Source organism: Monodon monoceros, unplaced genomic scaffold, assembly GCF_005190385.1.
Source record: "Monodon monoceros isolate NGI ecotype Baffin Bay Population unplaced genomic scaffold, NGI_Narwhal_1 Super_Scaffold_9, whole genome shotgun sequence".
Classification (NCBI taxonomy): domain Eukaryota; kingdom Metazoa; phylum Chordata; class Mammalia; order Artiodactyla; family Monodontidae; genus Monodon; species Monodon monoceros.
The window spans coordinates 39,413,156-39,429,335 of NW_021703786.1; the positions used below are offsets into that span (position 1 = coordinate 39,413,156).

General features: G+C 47.3%; 1 protein-coding gene across 5 annotated transcripts in view; it reads right to left on the minus strand.

The window, feature by feature from the left end:
- Positions 1-1,879: 1,879 nt before the first annotated feature.
- Positions 1,880-16,180, minus strand: part of AKAP10 (A-kinase anchoring protein 10) — a 60,543-nt gene continuing 46,242 nt past the window's right edge. For 3 of the 5 annotated variants that reach the window (XM_029210890.1, XM_029210887.1, XM_029210891.1), the window contains 3 exons: positions 13,261-13,313; positions 12,550-12,645; positions 1,880-7,803 (listed from right to left, as the gene is read on the minus strand). In XM_029210890.1, the coding sequence (XP_029066723.1) occupies positions 7,771-7,803; positions 12,550-12,645; positions 13,261-13,313 (182 nt within the window). In that variant the 3' untranslated portion in view covers positions 1,880-7,770. Of the gene's footprint in view, positions 7,804-7,826; positions 9,236-12,549; positions 12,646-13,260; positions 13,314-16,180 lie in introns of those variants that run through there. The other 2 variants (XM_029210892.1, XM_029210888.1) reach the window with 2 other exon arrangements.

Below are 16,180 nucleotides of genomic sequence, written 5' to 3' on the forward strand. Positions count from 1 at the left end.
CCCCCCAGCAAGGATATAGCACCATGTGGAATCAAACCTACTTTCATTCAAACAAGCACAGTGCAAACAAGGTCTGGCCTCCTGGGTGCGGCTTCTTCCACCGGCCTGAGGTTGGACCAGTGGGGCAGTTCTCAGGTTCTCTCATCTCGGAATCCTTCATACCCTATGGGTGGGTCTCACGCGTTGAACCAATCTTTCACCTACTTGTTGTTTTGTGCATCATGCATCGGTCATTTGGAAAATATTGGTCCATTGGGTTGCGCTGCTTTTCCAAATATGACACATTTCATCATACAATATTTCAAAAAATCACACATATATTAGATCTCATCAGAAACGTCTTTCAGGAAGGGAAGCTATCAAGGCCGCCGCGGTGAATATCAGTTTTCCACCATTCTAGTTTTTGCTTGAAAACTCAAATTTCATCCCGGGCAATAATATAATAAATACCGGCAGTGTTTTCTTCTCAAAGTGATAGGCTCGCTTCCTTCATTTTCACGAAAATGTCTTCGCAAAACCCAAGCCTGAATAACCGGCTTGTCGAGTGTGCTCTCACGGGGGTCCACGGCGGGTGGCCAGAGCTTCCCGGGAGACAACCATCACCCCTCGCTGTGCAGAAGGGCTTCCTGTGTCCTTCCCGTGTTGTCCCACGTAACATTAAAAACAGGCACTTGAGGGTTGAGATTTAATAAAATTAATAATTGTTACTGCATCATCAAGACACTCTTATGGGAAACTGGCTCTTTTTTTTTAAATGGCAAGTGCCTGGCGGGGAAGAGTACGGTGACCACTGGCACAGTGTGTCCAGATTCCTGCTAGGGGGTCACCATCGCTTTTGCATCATCAATGCAAATATTCACATAGTGAAAAAGACAATTCACGTCTTAGTGTTACTACGAAAATAGTTTTGACCTTGCAGACCTTCTGAAAGGGTCTCAGGACACTTGGGCAACCTGTGAGCTGCTGGACCTGGGTTGAGATATCTACCTCAACGTCAGCCTCTTGCCGCCAGCAGGTAGGGACCCCTTCAGCCCCTAAGGCATGGGAGGCCTTGGTCGCGATTCTGGGCAGATGAGCCCAGGAAGACCACGAGCTGTGACTGGTTCATTTAAAGCGAATTTTCTCTTTTCTTCCCCAGCATCTCCTGGGCAACGCTCCCTGGTTGGGACCCTTCCCTGGGAAAAGCTCGCGCACATTGGGTGGGACAGACAGGGCCAGGACCCAGCCGCGATAAGGCCGAGTTGGATGCTGTGTGAGGATGTGCTTGGGGGACTCAGGGGGACCGGACATCAGGGAGGGTCTTGGAGGAGGGGGAGGAGTGAGTCTTTGAAGGGGAAGGGCTTCCTGAGGCAGAGTGTAGGGGGGAAGTCTGCAGAACCCCACAGGGGAAGAGTGTGGGGAGGCGGAGCTAAGGGTCTAGGGTTCCAAGGTCTTGGAGGCTGGGTCAGCCAGGGCGTTCAGTGCTGAATAAGGAATTTGGATTTTATTCGGCAGACCACAGGGAGGTAATGAATGATATAAGTGATTCTATATTTAAGGCAAGCCCCAATTTTCCTAAAGAAAAAATTAAAAAAAAAAAAAAAAAAGTAGGGTATCGTGCTTCCCTGGTGGCGCAGTGGTTGGGAGTCCGCCTGCCGATGCAGGGGACACGGGTTCGTGGTGCCCCGGTCCGGGAAGATCCCACATGGCGCAGAGCGGCTGGGCCCGTGAGCCATGGCCTCTGAGCCTGCGCATCCGGAGCCTGTGCTCTGCAACAGGAGAGGCCACAACAGTGAGAGGCCTGCGTACCGCAACAAAAAAAAAAAAAAAAAAAAAAAAGTAAGGTATCAATCTGAGTTTAAAGTTTTTGGAATGTTGACAAAATAGTCAGATGTCTAGTTATAATATCTAATTTATTTAGTTACACATGCATATTTAAAATAACATTATATACAAGAATACATCAGTACAAAATATTGCTTTTTTTCCCCATCTCCCATTTCAAGTAACAATGTTATTCACACTATATGTGCATCTGGGACACCAAAGTCTTCATCACGATAGAGCTACGGTTTCTCGAAGTGTTTCTCCTTGTATCTAAGTTGTTTGCGATGCGTGAGACACGTGTCCCACACTGGTACTGGGAAGACTAACCCAAGTCCCACATCAGCACGGTCCTCCCCAGCCCCCGCTTGTCATCCTTATAACAAAACTACTCACTTATTGCTTTTGATCTTGCTCTCTGATGCTGGTTTACAAAGTCCAACTCTAGTAACAGTGAGGGGAAAACCCCTGGGATCACTCGCAAGCTTCTTCTCACTCCTCTTTCAACCCATTCCAATAGGAGGCATCTGTAACCCTGCAAAGCTTGCATGGCTTGAGGTTGCCGGGGGCTGAAATGTGAGGGGAAACCAGAGGTAGAGCAGTTGCAGGAGATGACAGTCTGGCCATGGGTGTGACTGGAGAGCCCCAGGCGGGGTCGCCATCATGGACAGTGCAGTTTGCTGGGGTAGGGGTGAGAAAGGGATGAAAGCTCCGAAGAAAGAGCCAGAGTGGGCCGGGCAGGACCCCGCAGGGGCTTCCCGGGACCGACCCACCCCCGTGTCCCCCACCTCTTGTCTGATGAAAAGCTTTAGCCTCCTAGGCCTTCCCCGAGGTCCAAAGAGCAGATTTAATCAGAGAAGTGAGAAAATGCAAAACCAAAAGGAAACAGTCAAACAGAACAAAATAGTAATAGTTTAGCCATAGAACAAAGCCAAAAGACCTTTAGTTCCTCAAGGGCTATAGGTAACATCCTGAGCCGTATCCTTGAGCTGTTTTGCAGATACTGAAACCCCCACCAGGTGGAAGAAGTTAGCTGCATGCTGACCACCAGCACGCAGACCCCAGACAGGTTGGAACCAGAAGGCTGATGACTGAGATTCTTGAGCCACCACCCTGTTACCACACCTCCAGCCAACCAGAGACTTGTGCACAAGCTTATCACACACCCCTTGACCTTTTCCCTCACCCTGTCTTTAAAACCCTTCCCTGAAAGCCCTGTGTCTTTAGAGCAAGAGCTGCCAGTTCTTTGCTTGGGGTTCTACAGTAAATGCTGCACTTTCCTTCACCCTGTGTCAGTGGCTTGGCCATGCTGTGCGCGGGCGAGTGGACCCGAGCTGGGTAAGAAGATAAGAGGACAGCCTCCTCAGGCAGTAACGGAGGATGTGGAGCGCAGACATGGCAGGGCTGGGCCAGCAGTGGGCAGTCATGGGCGATGCTGATGTGGAGTCCTGGTCCATTTGGGGGAGGGGAGGGGAGGGTACAGTCTTGAGGGAACAAACAGTGGGCATGTTCCAGGGCAAGACTGCGATCAGGAGTCCATGAACCTCGGGTCCACCTAGGCTGCCCCCAGCAGGTCACTCACCCCAGCAATGTGTCAGGGTTTGTTTCCTAGGCAGCAAGGAGGGTGGGCAGTGTCTGCTCTGGGGACACGCCCACAGCTGGCCCCCAGGAAGCGTGTGCTGAAGGGAGAAGACAGAGGAAGGGGAACAAGGCACCCGAGCCCTGCGGGAGGGACCTGAAAAAGAGGCAGCAATGGAGAGGGGGCAGGAGAGGCCTGGTCAGGGCCTCAGGGGCAGGTGGCATCGAGGACCTGGGGGACAAGCTGGAAGGAAGTGGACCAGGCAGGATTTGTGCAAAAGCTTCCACCGGGACCCTGGTGTGACCCACCAGCCCGGACTCAGCCCTGAAGGGAGGACACGTGCACTGTCCCCAGCAAATGCACTGGGGGCTGAGGCTGGTCTGGGCCTCTTCCAAGCCGCACCCCCGGGGGAGACACCTGCCTGGACGGCCTCAGACCTGCCCAGGCAATGAGGCAGCGGGTTGGTGTCTGGGTCCCCTCGGCTTTGACAAATACCTGAATACTGATAAAGGATTTATGTGCTTGAGTGAATGAGTAATAGATCTCAAATTACACTTCTGTGGTCCAATAGAAGGGAATGAAAACATGTGTTTCCCAATTTACAGGAGAGGTTCTAAGGCCGTGATTCTCAAAAGTGTGGTCTTGTGAGCAGCAGCAGCTGGGAATTTGCTAAAATCCACATTCTCAGGCTCCACCCTAGACCTACCAACTCAGAAACTGTGGGCAGGGGGGAGGGGTGGAGGCCCAGCAATCCATTTTAACATGTTCTGTGGGGCATCCTGATGCACACGCAAGTGTTAAGAACCGCTGCTTTAAGCTAATGGAATGTTTTTAATGGCTGCCTGGACTTGATTCCCCTGGAGAGTTCCTTTGCCTCCAGAGCCTCAGTCTCCTCATTTACAACGAGGGAAAAGTACACGCTTAGAAGATTGTCACACGGGTTACCTGAGAGAGAGGCCGGCACACGGCAAGTACACAAGTGCTGGTTATTCTCGTGAAAGGAGAACTCGGGAGGGGCTGATCACCTCTTGGCATCAGCTCAGTAGGGAGCTGGGTTTTCCAAGCTTGGGGTTTTTATATCACCTGCGTGTAATAACTCTACATTGGTCCCCCTGTTTCTAGCTTCTAAGGCTCCACATCTCCCGGAGCTCTACAGAGAGCCCCACGGGGCTGTGGCTGCTCCTAGGCCCACCCGAATCAGAGAGCAGCCTGAAGGGCCCGGGGTCAAGGTGCCCACCCCTCGCTGTCAGCCAGGTGACGGCGAGGAAATGGAGCCGCACAGCCACCGGCCCTCTGGGGGCACGTGGAAGGGCGTGGGCAAGAGGTCACGAAACCTGGTGACCTCTGCCAGGAAGGGCTTTGGGAGGGTGTTAAATCACTGGCTCAAATGGCTGTCTTGGGGCTTCCCTGGTGGCGCAGTGGTTGAGAGTCCGCCTGACGATGCAGGGGACACGGGTTCGTGCCCCGGTCCGGGAGGATCCCACATGCCGCGGAGCGGCTGGGCCCGTGAGCCATGGCCGCTGAGCCTGCGCGTCCGGAGCCTGTGCTCCACAACGGGAGAGGCCACAGCAGTGAGAGGCCCGCGTACCGCAAAAAAAAATTAAAAAAAATAAAAATAAAAACAAAGGGCTGTCTTGAGTGAAAAATACCAGCACCCACTTCAGATGAAGCTCCAACCTCTACCTCCTCGGTAGAATGGAAGCTCCAGGGGGCCCAGAGGTTTTTTTTACCCCTTCCTGCGTCCCTGCACCATCAACACTTTGTAGGTGAACACCTGCTAACCCGGCAGCTCTCTCATTAGAAAGAACAAAGGGCCCTTTGCCAAGATGGGGAGCTCTGCTTGGTCTGGAGGCCCAGCTCGGGCCGTTCCATGAGGTGCCCACAGGTGGGGTTCTTACCGGGATGGAGGTGGAGGCCGGCGTGGGGTCATTTCGGGCTAAGCCTGGCGGCTATTCAAGATCGGGGAGTCAGGCGTCCGAGGAAACGCCACTGTCACAACCCTCACTTGCTCCTTGGCAAATGGCAGCTGCCTTTGGCTGAATGGAAGCCACTCTATCCGGGCACCTGCCCGCCCACCGCCGACGGGGTCCAGCCACCCCTGCCTGGGCTCACGAGTGCTCCCTCGGGGGCAGCTGAGGGGCAGCCCCGTGGGTGCCCCATCGTGCCCGGGCAGTGCGCCAGCCAGAGCAGGCAGCGTGGAGGGACCAGACGAGGAAACACCCGTTGGCATGAACCACGAAGCGGGAAGAGCTCCAACTCCGACTGACAGGCAGCAGACGGGCTTTCCTCCGTGGTCACGAACGCCCTCCAGGCTTTTGCTGGCCCTTTCCACCCACCCCCCGAGTCCGCGTAGGACCCCACTTCCTACTCCTGAGCCCAAGCAGAGGCCTCCGCGGCGTCCCAGGGCTCATCTGCAGAGGGCCCCGCACAGCAGCTGTCCTGGTGGGTCTTTGAAGCTGTAACCTTGAATGTCCTGCTGGAACTTACTCCTGCTTCCGGCCCCAGCCAAAGCCCAGACACCTTGCCTAGTACGTAGAAATGGTCAGCACTTACAAAGTTTGTGATAATCACTGCCCTCCCTCATTTGAAGTTTTTATCACTCATTAACAGAAATGCCCTTCTATTTCTGGGTTTTACTGTAGGTGCTGAAAGTGGGAATGGTGTTTATCCTTCAGAAGGAAGTTGGGAAGCGTGCAAAGGCCCTGGTCCAGAAGGTGACCATCCAACAAAAGGCCAAAGACCTGCCCTTTTCCCAGGCCTGAGTAACTCCCCCCTGGAAAAATGAGGGAGTGTCTTTTAGTTCCGTGAGTTTAGGATTCCATTTTGAGAGAATATACAAAATGACCAAGGAAGGTTTACTGAAGAAAAATTCTCCAGAATTCACCAGTATTTTGCAAACATGCTGAGCACATGCGATCATTAGTGATTACATCAATCTGGTAGTACTGTAGTCAAGGTCCTTTTGGTTGTGCAAAGGAAAAACTCCCTTGAGACTGACTTTTAAAAAGCCAAAGTGCATCCTAAGGATACCCGAGGAACTGATGGAGTCCACGGCAAGGATGCAGGACTAGAGCCAGAAACCTTCACCACCTCCAGGCTACAAGGCAGCTGCTCTCACCCACTTGCTCTCGTGTCTGTCATTTCTGCTTGTACAGATCTCTGCTCGTCCACGTGGCACCGGCTCAGGGGTCCTGACTTGCAAGTGCCCCATACGTGCTATCACCCCAGACAGGGACTGGGATGTCTCCTGCCCTTTGCAAAATTCTATGGATAAAGAATGTTCTTGGGCCTGTTTGGATCGGGAGAAGATCAACCCTGGTCTGATCAACTGGTGTGCGGGGGAGGGGAGGGACGAGGCCCTTGTGTACAAAAGGCCCCACAGCACGGTACTGAGAGAGGCGCCCGCTGCTTCAGCAGTGCTTAGCTATCAGTACTTAAAACAAAGACGTCTGTACTTTTCTATTCAGAGCGACCTTCCCCTCCAAATGCTTACTGAACTAGCCAAAGCTTCAGAAACGTAAATGACCGGCATTTTACAAACTTGTACTGAAGCTGAAACCCAAGCAGAAAAGGTTACAAAAAGTTGCTCCCTGTTTTACTGCCCTTCACTGGGCTAGGTTGGTACTTGTTTTTTTAATTTTCATCACATCTTACATGAGTGATGAAGACACGCCCAGTTACAAAAGGTACCCCTTTTGACTGACATTTTTTTTTTTTTTTAACAATATGCATTGATGTCAACATCGTGATAAAGCCGGATGTTCACCTGATTCACTGCACCTATAAAAACCCTGCCAGGGAATCCTATTTTGTGGGCACACCACACAGAGCCTGGCACTCGAGGTCAGATGATTCCAATCCTGATCTGAAAATAAGCGCAAGGAGCTCCGTGAGAGCATATGTCTCGTCTGGCTACCAGTTTCAGGCCACACTTTGCTTCTGTGTCCTACAGTGGGCGGGGCAGAAAAAGTAACTCAGTCTCAAACTTGCTATTCTTTTCCTTTTAAGAACCTTACAACTACCGACATCTCTAGCTCCGAAGCACACAATGCACACAAAGACGTGACTGGACAGTATCTTAACTGAAAGCACTAGCTTAAATAGCCTAGAGTCTTACGGAAAATGTTATTTCAAACCATGCAGAGGCAGCAAGAGTCACCCAAAACCACAGTTTATTCTATGACCTTTATATTGCTTTTCTGTTATTTAAAGGTTGAAGCAAAGTGAAGTGGATGGAAATATTCTGTTAAAAGAACAAAGTGAGTCAATCACAGCATATGCATCTAATAACACCTCAGGTCTATGCCATACGCTCCAAACACAAGGCTGAGTCCAGGAGTGGCTCATGTTCTGGGTTCTTGTAAAGCAAATGGAAATATTGGGAAGAATCAACACATCTCAACAGAGGAGCCATAAATGCCCTGAAAGCAGAAAGTTGACACAATTTTAAATATAATTCATATATATATATTTTAAAATCAAACACAATTAAATAGAATATGGTTTAAGTACATGAATACTTCACTTTAGAAGAATAACAGAGGTGGTACATAGTACCAAAAACTCATACACAGCCTTTCTGCTTCTTCTGTTGATGAAACAGTGCATGTCTATACAACCAAATATTGCAGTGGAATAAATTCTCTGTTCATTCAAGACTTTCTCAAGGACAGAGGTGATAATTATATATTCATATGTGTATATATGTATTTTTTGCAAAGTCTGAGCACAAGCAGTAACACCTAAGAGAACATTCTTTCCCTCCAACAGTCCGTGTGGTGAGGCAGCACTGGCACCGCCTGCATGGAGTGTGCTGGCTGACAGGGCGGCCCCGCCCATGGCAGCGAGGTCCAGACCCTGAAGCTGACCAAGTGGAAGTGCAGGGAGGGGCCTCTCGTTGCCCCACAGACAGAAGAAAAAGGCCACAACCTGCACATTTCCCAGCGCAGAGCAAAGAAGAGGAGAGAGTCAGAACTGAGTGCCTCTCTGTCCCCACACCTGCCCGCCCACCTTCTTTAAAAACTCTACAATCTGGGAATAAACATTTTGTTCAAGGAACCACAGGGGAAAACTGGAGTGATGGCTGTTGCACATCCCTTTCCACAAGTACTCTGAGGGGAGGTGACGTCACCGGAGCCCAGAATCTCGGAGGAGCAAGTCCTACCACTTGCAGTGCAGAGGCTCGCCCTTCCGGCAGCGGGGGAGCTGGTTTTAAGAGTACTGCGTCTCAGGAGCAATTAAAACGTGAAAACCATACACTGTCACCAAAGGGGAGGACAACGTCACCAAGACTTGACTCACGGCCCGTTAGCTTCCTTCCAAATTAACGCCTCTGCGCAGACCCCGCTCCCTGGAAGAAAAGCCACCTGCTGGCACCACACTGCCTGGCTCCTGAGGGGCCGACTCACCTGCCTGTTCAGGAGACCAAGTGAGGCCCCTCTGGTACCCGCTGTCTGATGCTGTTGGGGTGGGTCACCGCCAAGGGAGGTGCATCAAATACCGGCTCTACGCCTCTGCGTCTCCCATGGCGTGTGGCCCCTGCCTATCCCAGTGGAGTAACACTCTTCCACACATGGGTTATTGCCATTGGAAAACTAGTAATTCTCTAGTAATGTAAACACCACCACTCTGTCTCTAGACCTTCACTGTGCGATCATCACGTGCAGGCGTGTCTACGCGACACCCTGCCGACGGTGGAAGTCTAGGATTGTCTGCCATTCTGTCTTGGGAACAACAGTGAGAAGAAATACAGTGCTCTGTTTTCACTGGCTGTGGGGAAGAATCCAACCAAAGGAAAAAAGTGCTCCTATTTTCCAAAAGCAGATTTCCTTTATCTCAGGTCTTGAGTCATAGCTGATGAAAGAAAGGAAAAGAAAAAGGTAAGGTACATTTCTACAACCAGTGACACATTACCATCACAGATTAAGGAATAAGGGCACCAACACTTACACTTGGTGAGCGCCTACTACATACCAGCGTTCATGACAGCCAGGACCTGACTACAGTCACGGGAGGTAAAATGCCCTAATTATCTTCATTTACAGCTGAGTGAATGGAAGCCTAAGGAGGCCAAGCAACCCACCTGAAGGTTATATAACGAGGACTGGCACCCAGACTTGCTTTTATCTTTCCGTTTTGGCAACAGATATTAGAACGAAACATCTACTTTTTGACAGATAATTCTGCTTCTAGGAATTAACTCTAAAGCATACTCATAAGAGAGGGCAAAGACTTACATACACATTCATCAAAGTATTGTTTGTAACAGGGAATGATCCCAAATGACCTAAGTGACCATCCACAGGGGATTCACTAGATGAAGACAGAGCCATAATATGGAATGCGCCAAAGCCTTTAGAAAGAAAACAGAGCTTTGTTCTTCTGGCCTCCTAAGACCAAGCTTCTGAGGCTGAGCCCTCTTTTTCACCGCACTGGGGAGGAAACAAACATCACAGAAGACATGGTCCCTGCTATTTGTGAGATGGGACATAAACACATGAAACAATTCAGTAATGCTGTGAGGTCATTTACATTAAATGCCCAAGTGCTTTCTATAGACAAATGTAGAGTAGGTGATTCAAAGCAGAGAGGTATCCACAGGGGTTAAAGAGGGGTTGGGTACTCCTTTGTGGGTGCAGGACTTCTCACATTCACACATTCATGGAATGAGAATTACAGGGGATCTTAGATTTTCTTGTCCAACTTCTCTGATCTACTGATAAGGAAATGAAGGGACCGGAGAAAATTAACTTGCAAAAGGTCACACATACTAAAAATGGACTGAACGAGGTCTGCCGGCCTACTGCTTTTTCCATACCAATACACCGCTGATTCCTAAGGGACAGGCAGGACAATCATCTTGGCCAGCCAAAGAGAAGGTCCAGCAAGGTTAAAAGCAAAATATATCTGTGTATCTTAGAAATGAAAAGCATACGGTGATAAAATCTGAGCACACAACTCCAATGAAAAGCCTTAAGTTTAGACATCTGCTTTCCAAAATGGTTCTAAAGAACACGTCACAGTCAAACATTTGATCATCAGCATGACAGTGGGGAGCCACAACCTAACTACCTTGCACTTCTTTATACACCTTTACCATGTTATTTGCTATTCTGGGTTTGACTGAGCCAGTGAATACAGGCAAAAATTATCACCCTTACATAGAAAAGAGGATGGAGTCTGCAAGTAAACAGAGTTTTGGTATGAATCAGCTCAGTGAAAAGTTCAAAATTAAACCAAGCTCTGGTAATAACAGAGTAAGAAGCTGGCTACAAAGTTAGCAAGGAAAGGTGATGCTGGACCCAAATCTAAGTTCACGCCTCCATCTGAACACAGGTAACTAACATAGTGTTCCTAACTCCTGATCAAGTAGACAGAAGAGTTTAACACCTTCACAAAGAGTCTGAGCAGAGGTTCTCCTATCACATGAAGTCTTTGTGAGTCAACTCAAGTTACAGAAAGCAAAGGTGGTGGAGGAACTGGGAGTCTTTGCCTGAAGAGATAACTGGGGGTGCTAAGTGGCTGCCTCCAATTTGCTGGGTTATTTGTGTGGCTCTTGTGGGCACAGCTGGTGAAGCCGTAGAAAAACAGAGTATTCAGTTGGAGGCGAGTCAGAATTTCCTAATGATTACTGTTGTTGACCTCCAGGTAAAGATGGCAGATTGATCACATCCATTCAATTCACTCCTTCCTAAAGTAGTACTTAAAAAAATAACCCAGAGAGTCCGCCTGCTGATGCAGGGGACACGGGTTCGTGCCCTGGTCCGGGAGGATCCCACATGCCGCAGAGCGGCTGGACCCGTGAGCCATGGCCGCTGGACCTGCGCGTCTGGAGCCTGTGCTCCACAACGGGAGAGGCCACAGCAGTGAGAGGCCCGCGTACCGCAAAACAAACAAACAAACAAAAAACCAAACAAAAAAACCAAAGTCACATGAAAGGGAAAAGTGAGAGAAGAGGCAACAACAAAATGGAAGGTGTAAATGACTTAGTAGATCCAAAAAAAAAAAGTAATCGATATTCACCTTTATCTTTATTACTTCCTTCTTTCTGCTTTCTTTGGGTTTCATTTACTCATTTTCTAGTTTCTTAAGATAGAAGACTGTGACTTTTCCTCTTTTCTAATATAAATATTTAATGCTATAAATTTACCTATAAGAATTGCTTTAGCAGTATCCCACAAATATAGCTGTCCCTTAGTAATGGTGGGGGATTGGTTCCAGGACCCCTGCAGATACCGAAATCCGAGAATGCTCAAGCGCCTTACATAAAATGGCACAGTGTTTGCATATAACCTACACACCTCATCCTGTGTATCTGAAATCACCTCTAGCTTACTTATAATACCTAATTCAATGCAAACGCTATGTAAATAGTTGCCAGGCCATGGCAAATTCAAGTTCTGCTTTTTGGAACTTTATGGAAAAAAATTTTCTTTAATATATTTTTGATTCGTGGCTGGTTGAATCCATGGATGTGAAACCTTCAGATGTGGAGCCCACGAATAGGGAGGGCAGATTCTACTATGTTGTGTTTTCAGTCCAAAATATTTTCTAATATTCCTTTTGATTTCTTCTTTGACTAATGGGTTACTCAGAAGTATGTTAATTTCAAAATATTTGGGGATTTTCCACATATCTTTCTTTCTCTTTTATTTTTTTCTGGCTGTGCCACACAGCTTGTGAGATCCTAGCTCCCCGACCAGGGACTGAACCCAGGCCCTCAGCAGTGAAAGCCCAGAATCCTAACCACAGGACAGCCAGGGAATTCCCTCCATATATCTTTCTGTTACTGATTTCTTGTTTAATTTCTTTATGGTCAGAGAAGAAACTGTATGCTTTCAATCCTTTAAAATTCATTGAAAGCTTACAGTTTGTCCTCCCTACACTTTGGAAACTGCTTCCAGGAAGTGAACTAGGGATCATCTCAATGTTACCTTCCTTTCAAGGATCAAAGTCCTCTACTGCGTGTTGTCTAATATCTGGAAATAGCTGTTTCATTTAGTTTGTCAGTTTTCTAGTTGTTTATAATGAGAGGGCAATTCCTATAGCAGTTAACCCTTCAACGGCAGAAGCAGAAGCTCCCTTATGCCCTTTTAAATTTGTGTGCCTCTGGGATCTAATTCTCTCCAGTTTTACACACGCTACATCAGAACACAAGTTCTCCTTACCTTTGTGGACTTCTCCAACGGCTGATCACACTGTGCCTGCTGCATAACATCACTGACTATCATTTTAGCAATCTTCCAAGCTAGCTCTTCCTGGGCCTATAAAAGGAATTAAACTGTTGATAATGGTTATTCACTAGCAGAATAAGCAAACATTATTCATGTTCTAAACACACCTGTATATGCATATCATTTCTACTTATTTGGGAGGAAGCACGTCCCCATGTATGAAAGGACCCGGGCCACCCTCTGGTTGTGATATATTAACATGCTCTTCACTGTCTATCCGACATCATGACTATTTTCATGTTAGGTGGTCAAAACATCTTTCTTTTTCCACTCTCATCTTTCAATGTACTTAACTATTCAAAAAGCAAGCCTCTACTTCTGAAAGTGTAACAGACAGCGAGGAAGGAAACACTGAGCTTTTGTTTCTACACTGTTACTGGTGCCTCTGCTGATTAATGGAACCTTGGCTGCTTGGATATTTTTCACTGGCCAGAGTCTCTGGACTGCGGATACCTCCACTGCCTCTACCAGGCAACTGTGAGATGCTAGGGAGGGCCCACACCTTCTTGTTATCTCCTAGATAAGGAAGCAGGATGTACCATGCTGCTTAAGCAAGGGAACTAAGGAAAGAGAAAACTCGAAACCTTGCTTAGAGTAAGTGTCCCTTATAAACAGGAATCTGTTTACGCTAAAAGCAGAATTTACCTCATCAGTATTTCCTTGCACCCATTTCTTCATAGCTTGAGAGAACATGGATCCTAGTAAACAAAGCCAAAGTTGAATGTAGACCTCATGCATAATTTTACATTAAAAAATGCTCTTATATAAACATCTATTTCCCAGCTTTTAAAAGATATTTTTTTAAAGATGTTATCTTCTTTAAAAGATACTATTTTGGGGGTACAACCTCACCCCAAAATTAAGGAATATTACCATTAATAAAAACTGATTATATTGGCTCCATAGCAGAGTATTTAACTTGCAAATATTATGGTTTGAAAAACTCTGAAAAGCTGTTTTAGAGCTCTAGATGTTTCTTCTATTCTCCTCACTTGATGAAAGAAACTATCATGTAGTGTTACATCTGCAGTAAACATTCAAAGATCAAATAAAACCATGACGAGGATCTGGTCTTGAGATAAGAATCTAGCAGTACGTCAGGAGATGTCATGTACATCAATCTTTTGCATCAGCTCCTACAAAAGGGCTTCCAGCGCAGATTGTGCTGCTACATGCTGGATCTCTGGTCTGTGTAAATTTGCTGGGTAAGATCAGAGTTTTAAACAGCCATGCTCTGTCCAGGCCATAATACACCTCAACTTCCCAGGAGACACACAAGTCTATCTACATCTGTACTCTAGATGCTGAGGAGTCACCAAGGACGTAGGCTAGCCTCTATTTCCAGGTATAAAATACACAGCTTATCCTTTCATTAATACATATAGGCTCACGCCCTAACTTTGCCTTAAACTAAGTGGTTGGTAGATTATTTCTTAGGCAAGATCCTGATTAGTTCAATGACTGGGATACGCTACAGTAAACTGTAGCATTCATGAAAAAAAACAAAACCTGGATCCTTTCCCCTTAATATATTTTTATTTTATTTATTTTTTAAAACAATGGCTTTCTTTTTTTAAAAATTATTATTACAAATTTATTTATCTATTTATTTTTGGCTGTGTTGGGTCTTCGTTGCTGTGCACAGGCTTTCTCTAGTTGCATCGAGCTGGGGCTACTCTTAATTGCGGCATGTGGGCTTCTCATTGTGGTAGCTTCTCTTGCTGCGGAGCACGGGCTGTAGGCGTGTGGGCTTCAGTAGTTGCAGCACGTGGGCTCAGCAGTTGTGGCACACGGGCTCAGGTGCTCCGCGGCATGTGGGATCTTCCCGGACCAGGGCTCGAACCCGTGTCCCCTGCCTTGGCAGGTGGATTCTTAACCACTGAGCCACCAGGGAAACCCAATGTTTTGTATTATTAGCTAAAAGTTTGAACACTGATCTAGTTAAATTTTATAGCCAAGCAGAGCCAGCAGGGCCACAACTTTACATACTCTGCCTATAGTCTCACCCCTGCCGCAATGCTCTGTCCTCGGGCTCCCCTGCAGTCACCCTGTTGGCAGCGTACTTGTGAACACTTCCTCCTCCTCTTCTAATGCCCTCTAATGTCTTTGACTCCTGTGCATCCCTGCCCCCTTTAACAAGGAGCTTCATCAGGATTCCATTCCGTTCGGCACTTTCTCTCTGGGGCATCTCATCCCCTCCTGTGGCTTTAACTTCCTTCAAAATGCAAATAACTCAAAAACTTGTCATTGGGTGTCAAACCAATACTTACAAATTGTCCTAAGGCACCTCAAACATAACATGTTCCGAGTTGAGCTCTTCTATCTCCCATGTACTCTTTTTCTTGTAGCCTCTATCTCAGAAATTAATTTAATCCTGTATTAAAAATTAACATCGTAACGCTTCACCTAGAGAACCGATATTAGAAAACTCATCTGCTCTCCGTATGAAATCTGTCACCAAATTCCACCTTGGATGTAGTCTCCTGAATTCCCCCTTGGAAGTCTTATAAATCTGACCTTCTAGTTCCTGCTACCACTACCTATCCTCGGGTCCTCTTTTTCTTCTATCTACATTACTAGCAAATTATACTACCTGACTACTACCTGAATCTCTGATAACCAGTCTCTCCCCAACTCCAATTCATTCGCAGACTACAGCCAGAAAAAAGCATCTCACTGCACTCTGCTTAGAAATCTTTGCTGCTCAACAGACAGTACCGCAGGCTTCCTAGTATGACATGCGCGGGCTTTCACAGCGTACACGTGGCTCTATCTCCCACCACTGCACCGGTGCATGAGGAGACTGCCACTGCAGGGACTACCTTCTCACAACATCCTCTACCATTCCTTCTTGTTACACTTTCTCCTAGATGATGTGAAGGTAACTTTTAAAATTACCTTGCTTGCCCTGAAAGCAAAGTTCTCACATTCTCAGAAGCTTCTGAGGTACACCCGCCCCAAAACATAGCCCTTTCTTCTGTGCTCTACTATCAGAGCTTTAAAATCCAAAATGAAACTACAGGTTGGTAAATGACAAACATTCTTTGCAGCTGCCCTCAGCAAGGAGATGAAGGGGGACGAAGCAGAGCTGAACTGCAAACAAACGTGGTATTCTGAACCAAAGCTCAAGGCTGCGCTCTATCTGCTCTGTGATCCGTAACGAGTTACCATTTCCCTGATCCTCAACTTCTTCACCTGTAGAACAAGGAGGCGGTACCCACAGATGCATCATCTACGATTCGAATGAGCCAGGGCTTAGTCCCCCGTCCTGCTCAGGTGTCTACTCAAAATGCTACTTCCTCAGTTAGACCTTTCCTGACAACCACTTCTAAGACAGCACTACCCACCACTCTTCCAGTCCCTCACTCTGCTTGTATGTCTGTGTATAAACACAGACAGACAAACACACACACACACTGTATTTATCTGTTTACTGTCCCTCCACTATAACGTTAGTTCCATGAGGGCAGGAATCTTATTTTCTTCCCAGTATTTAGAGCAGTAGATGCATATAGTAGGCACTCAAATGTTAGAATGAATGAACAAATGAATAATATGAAGAGAC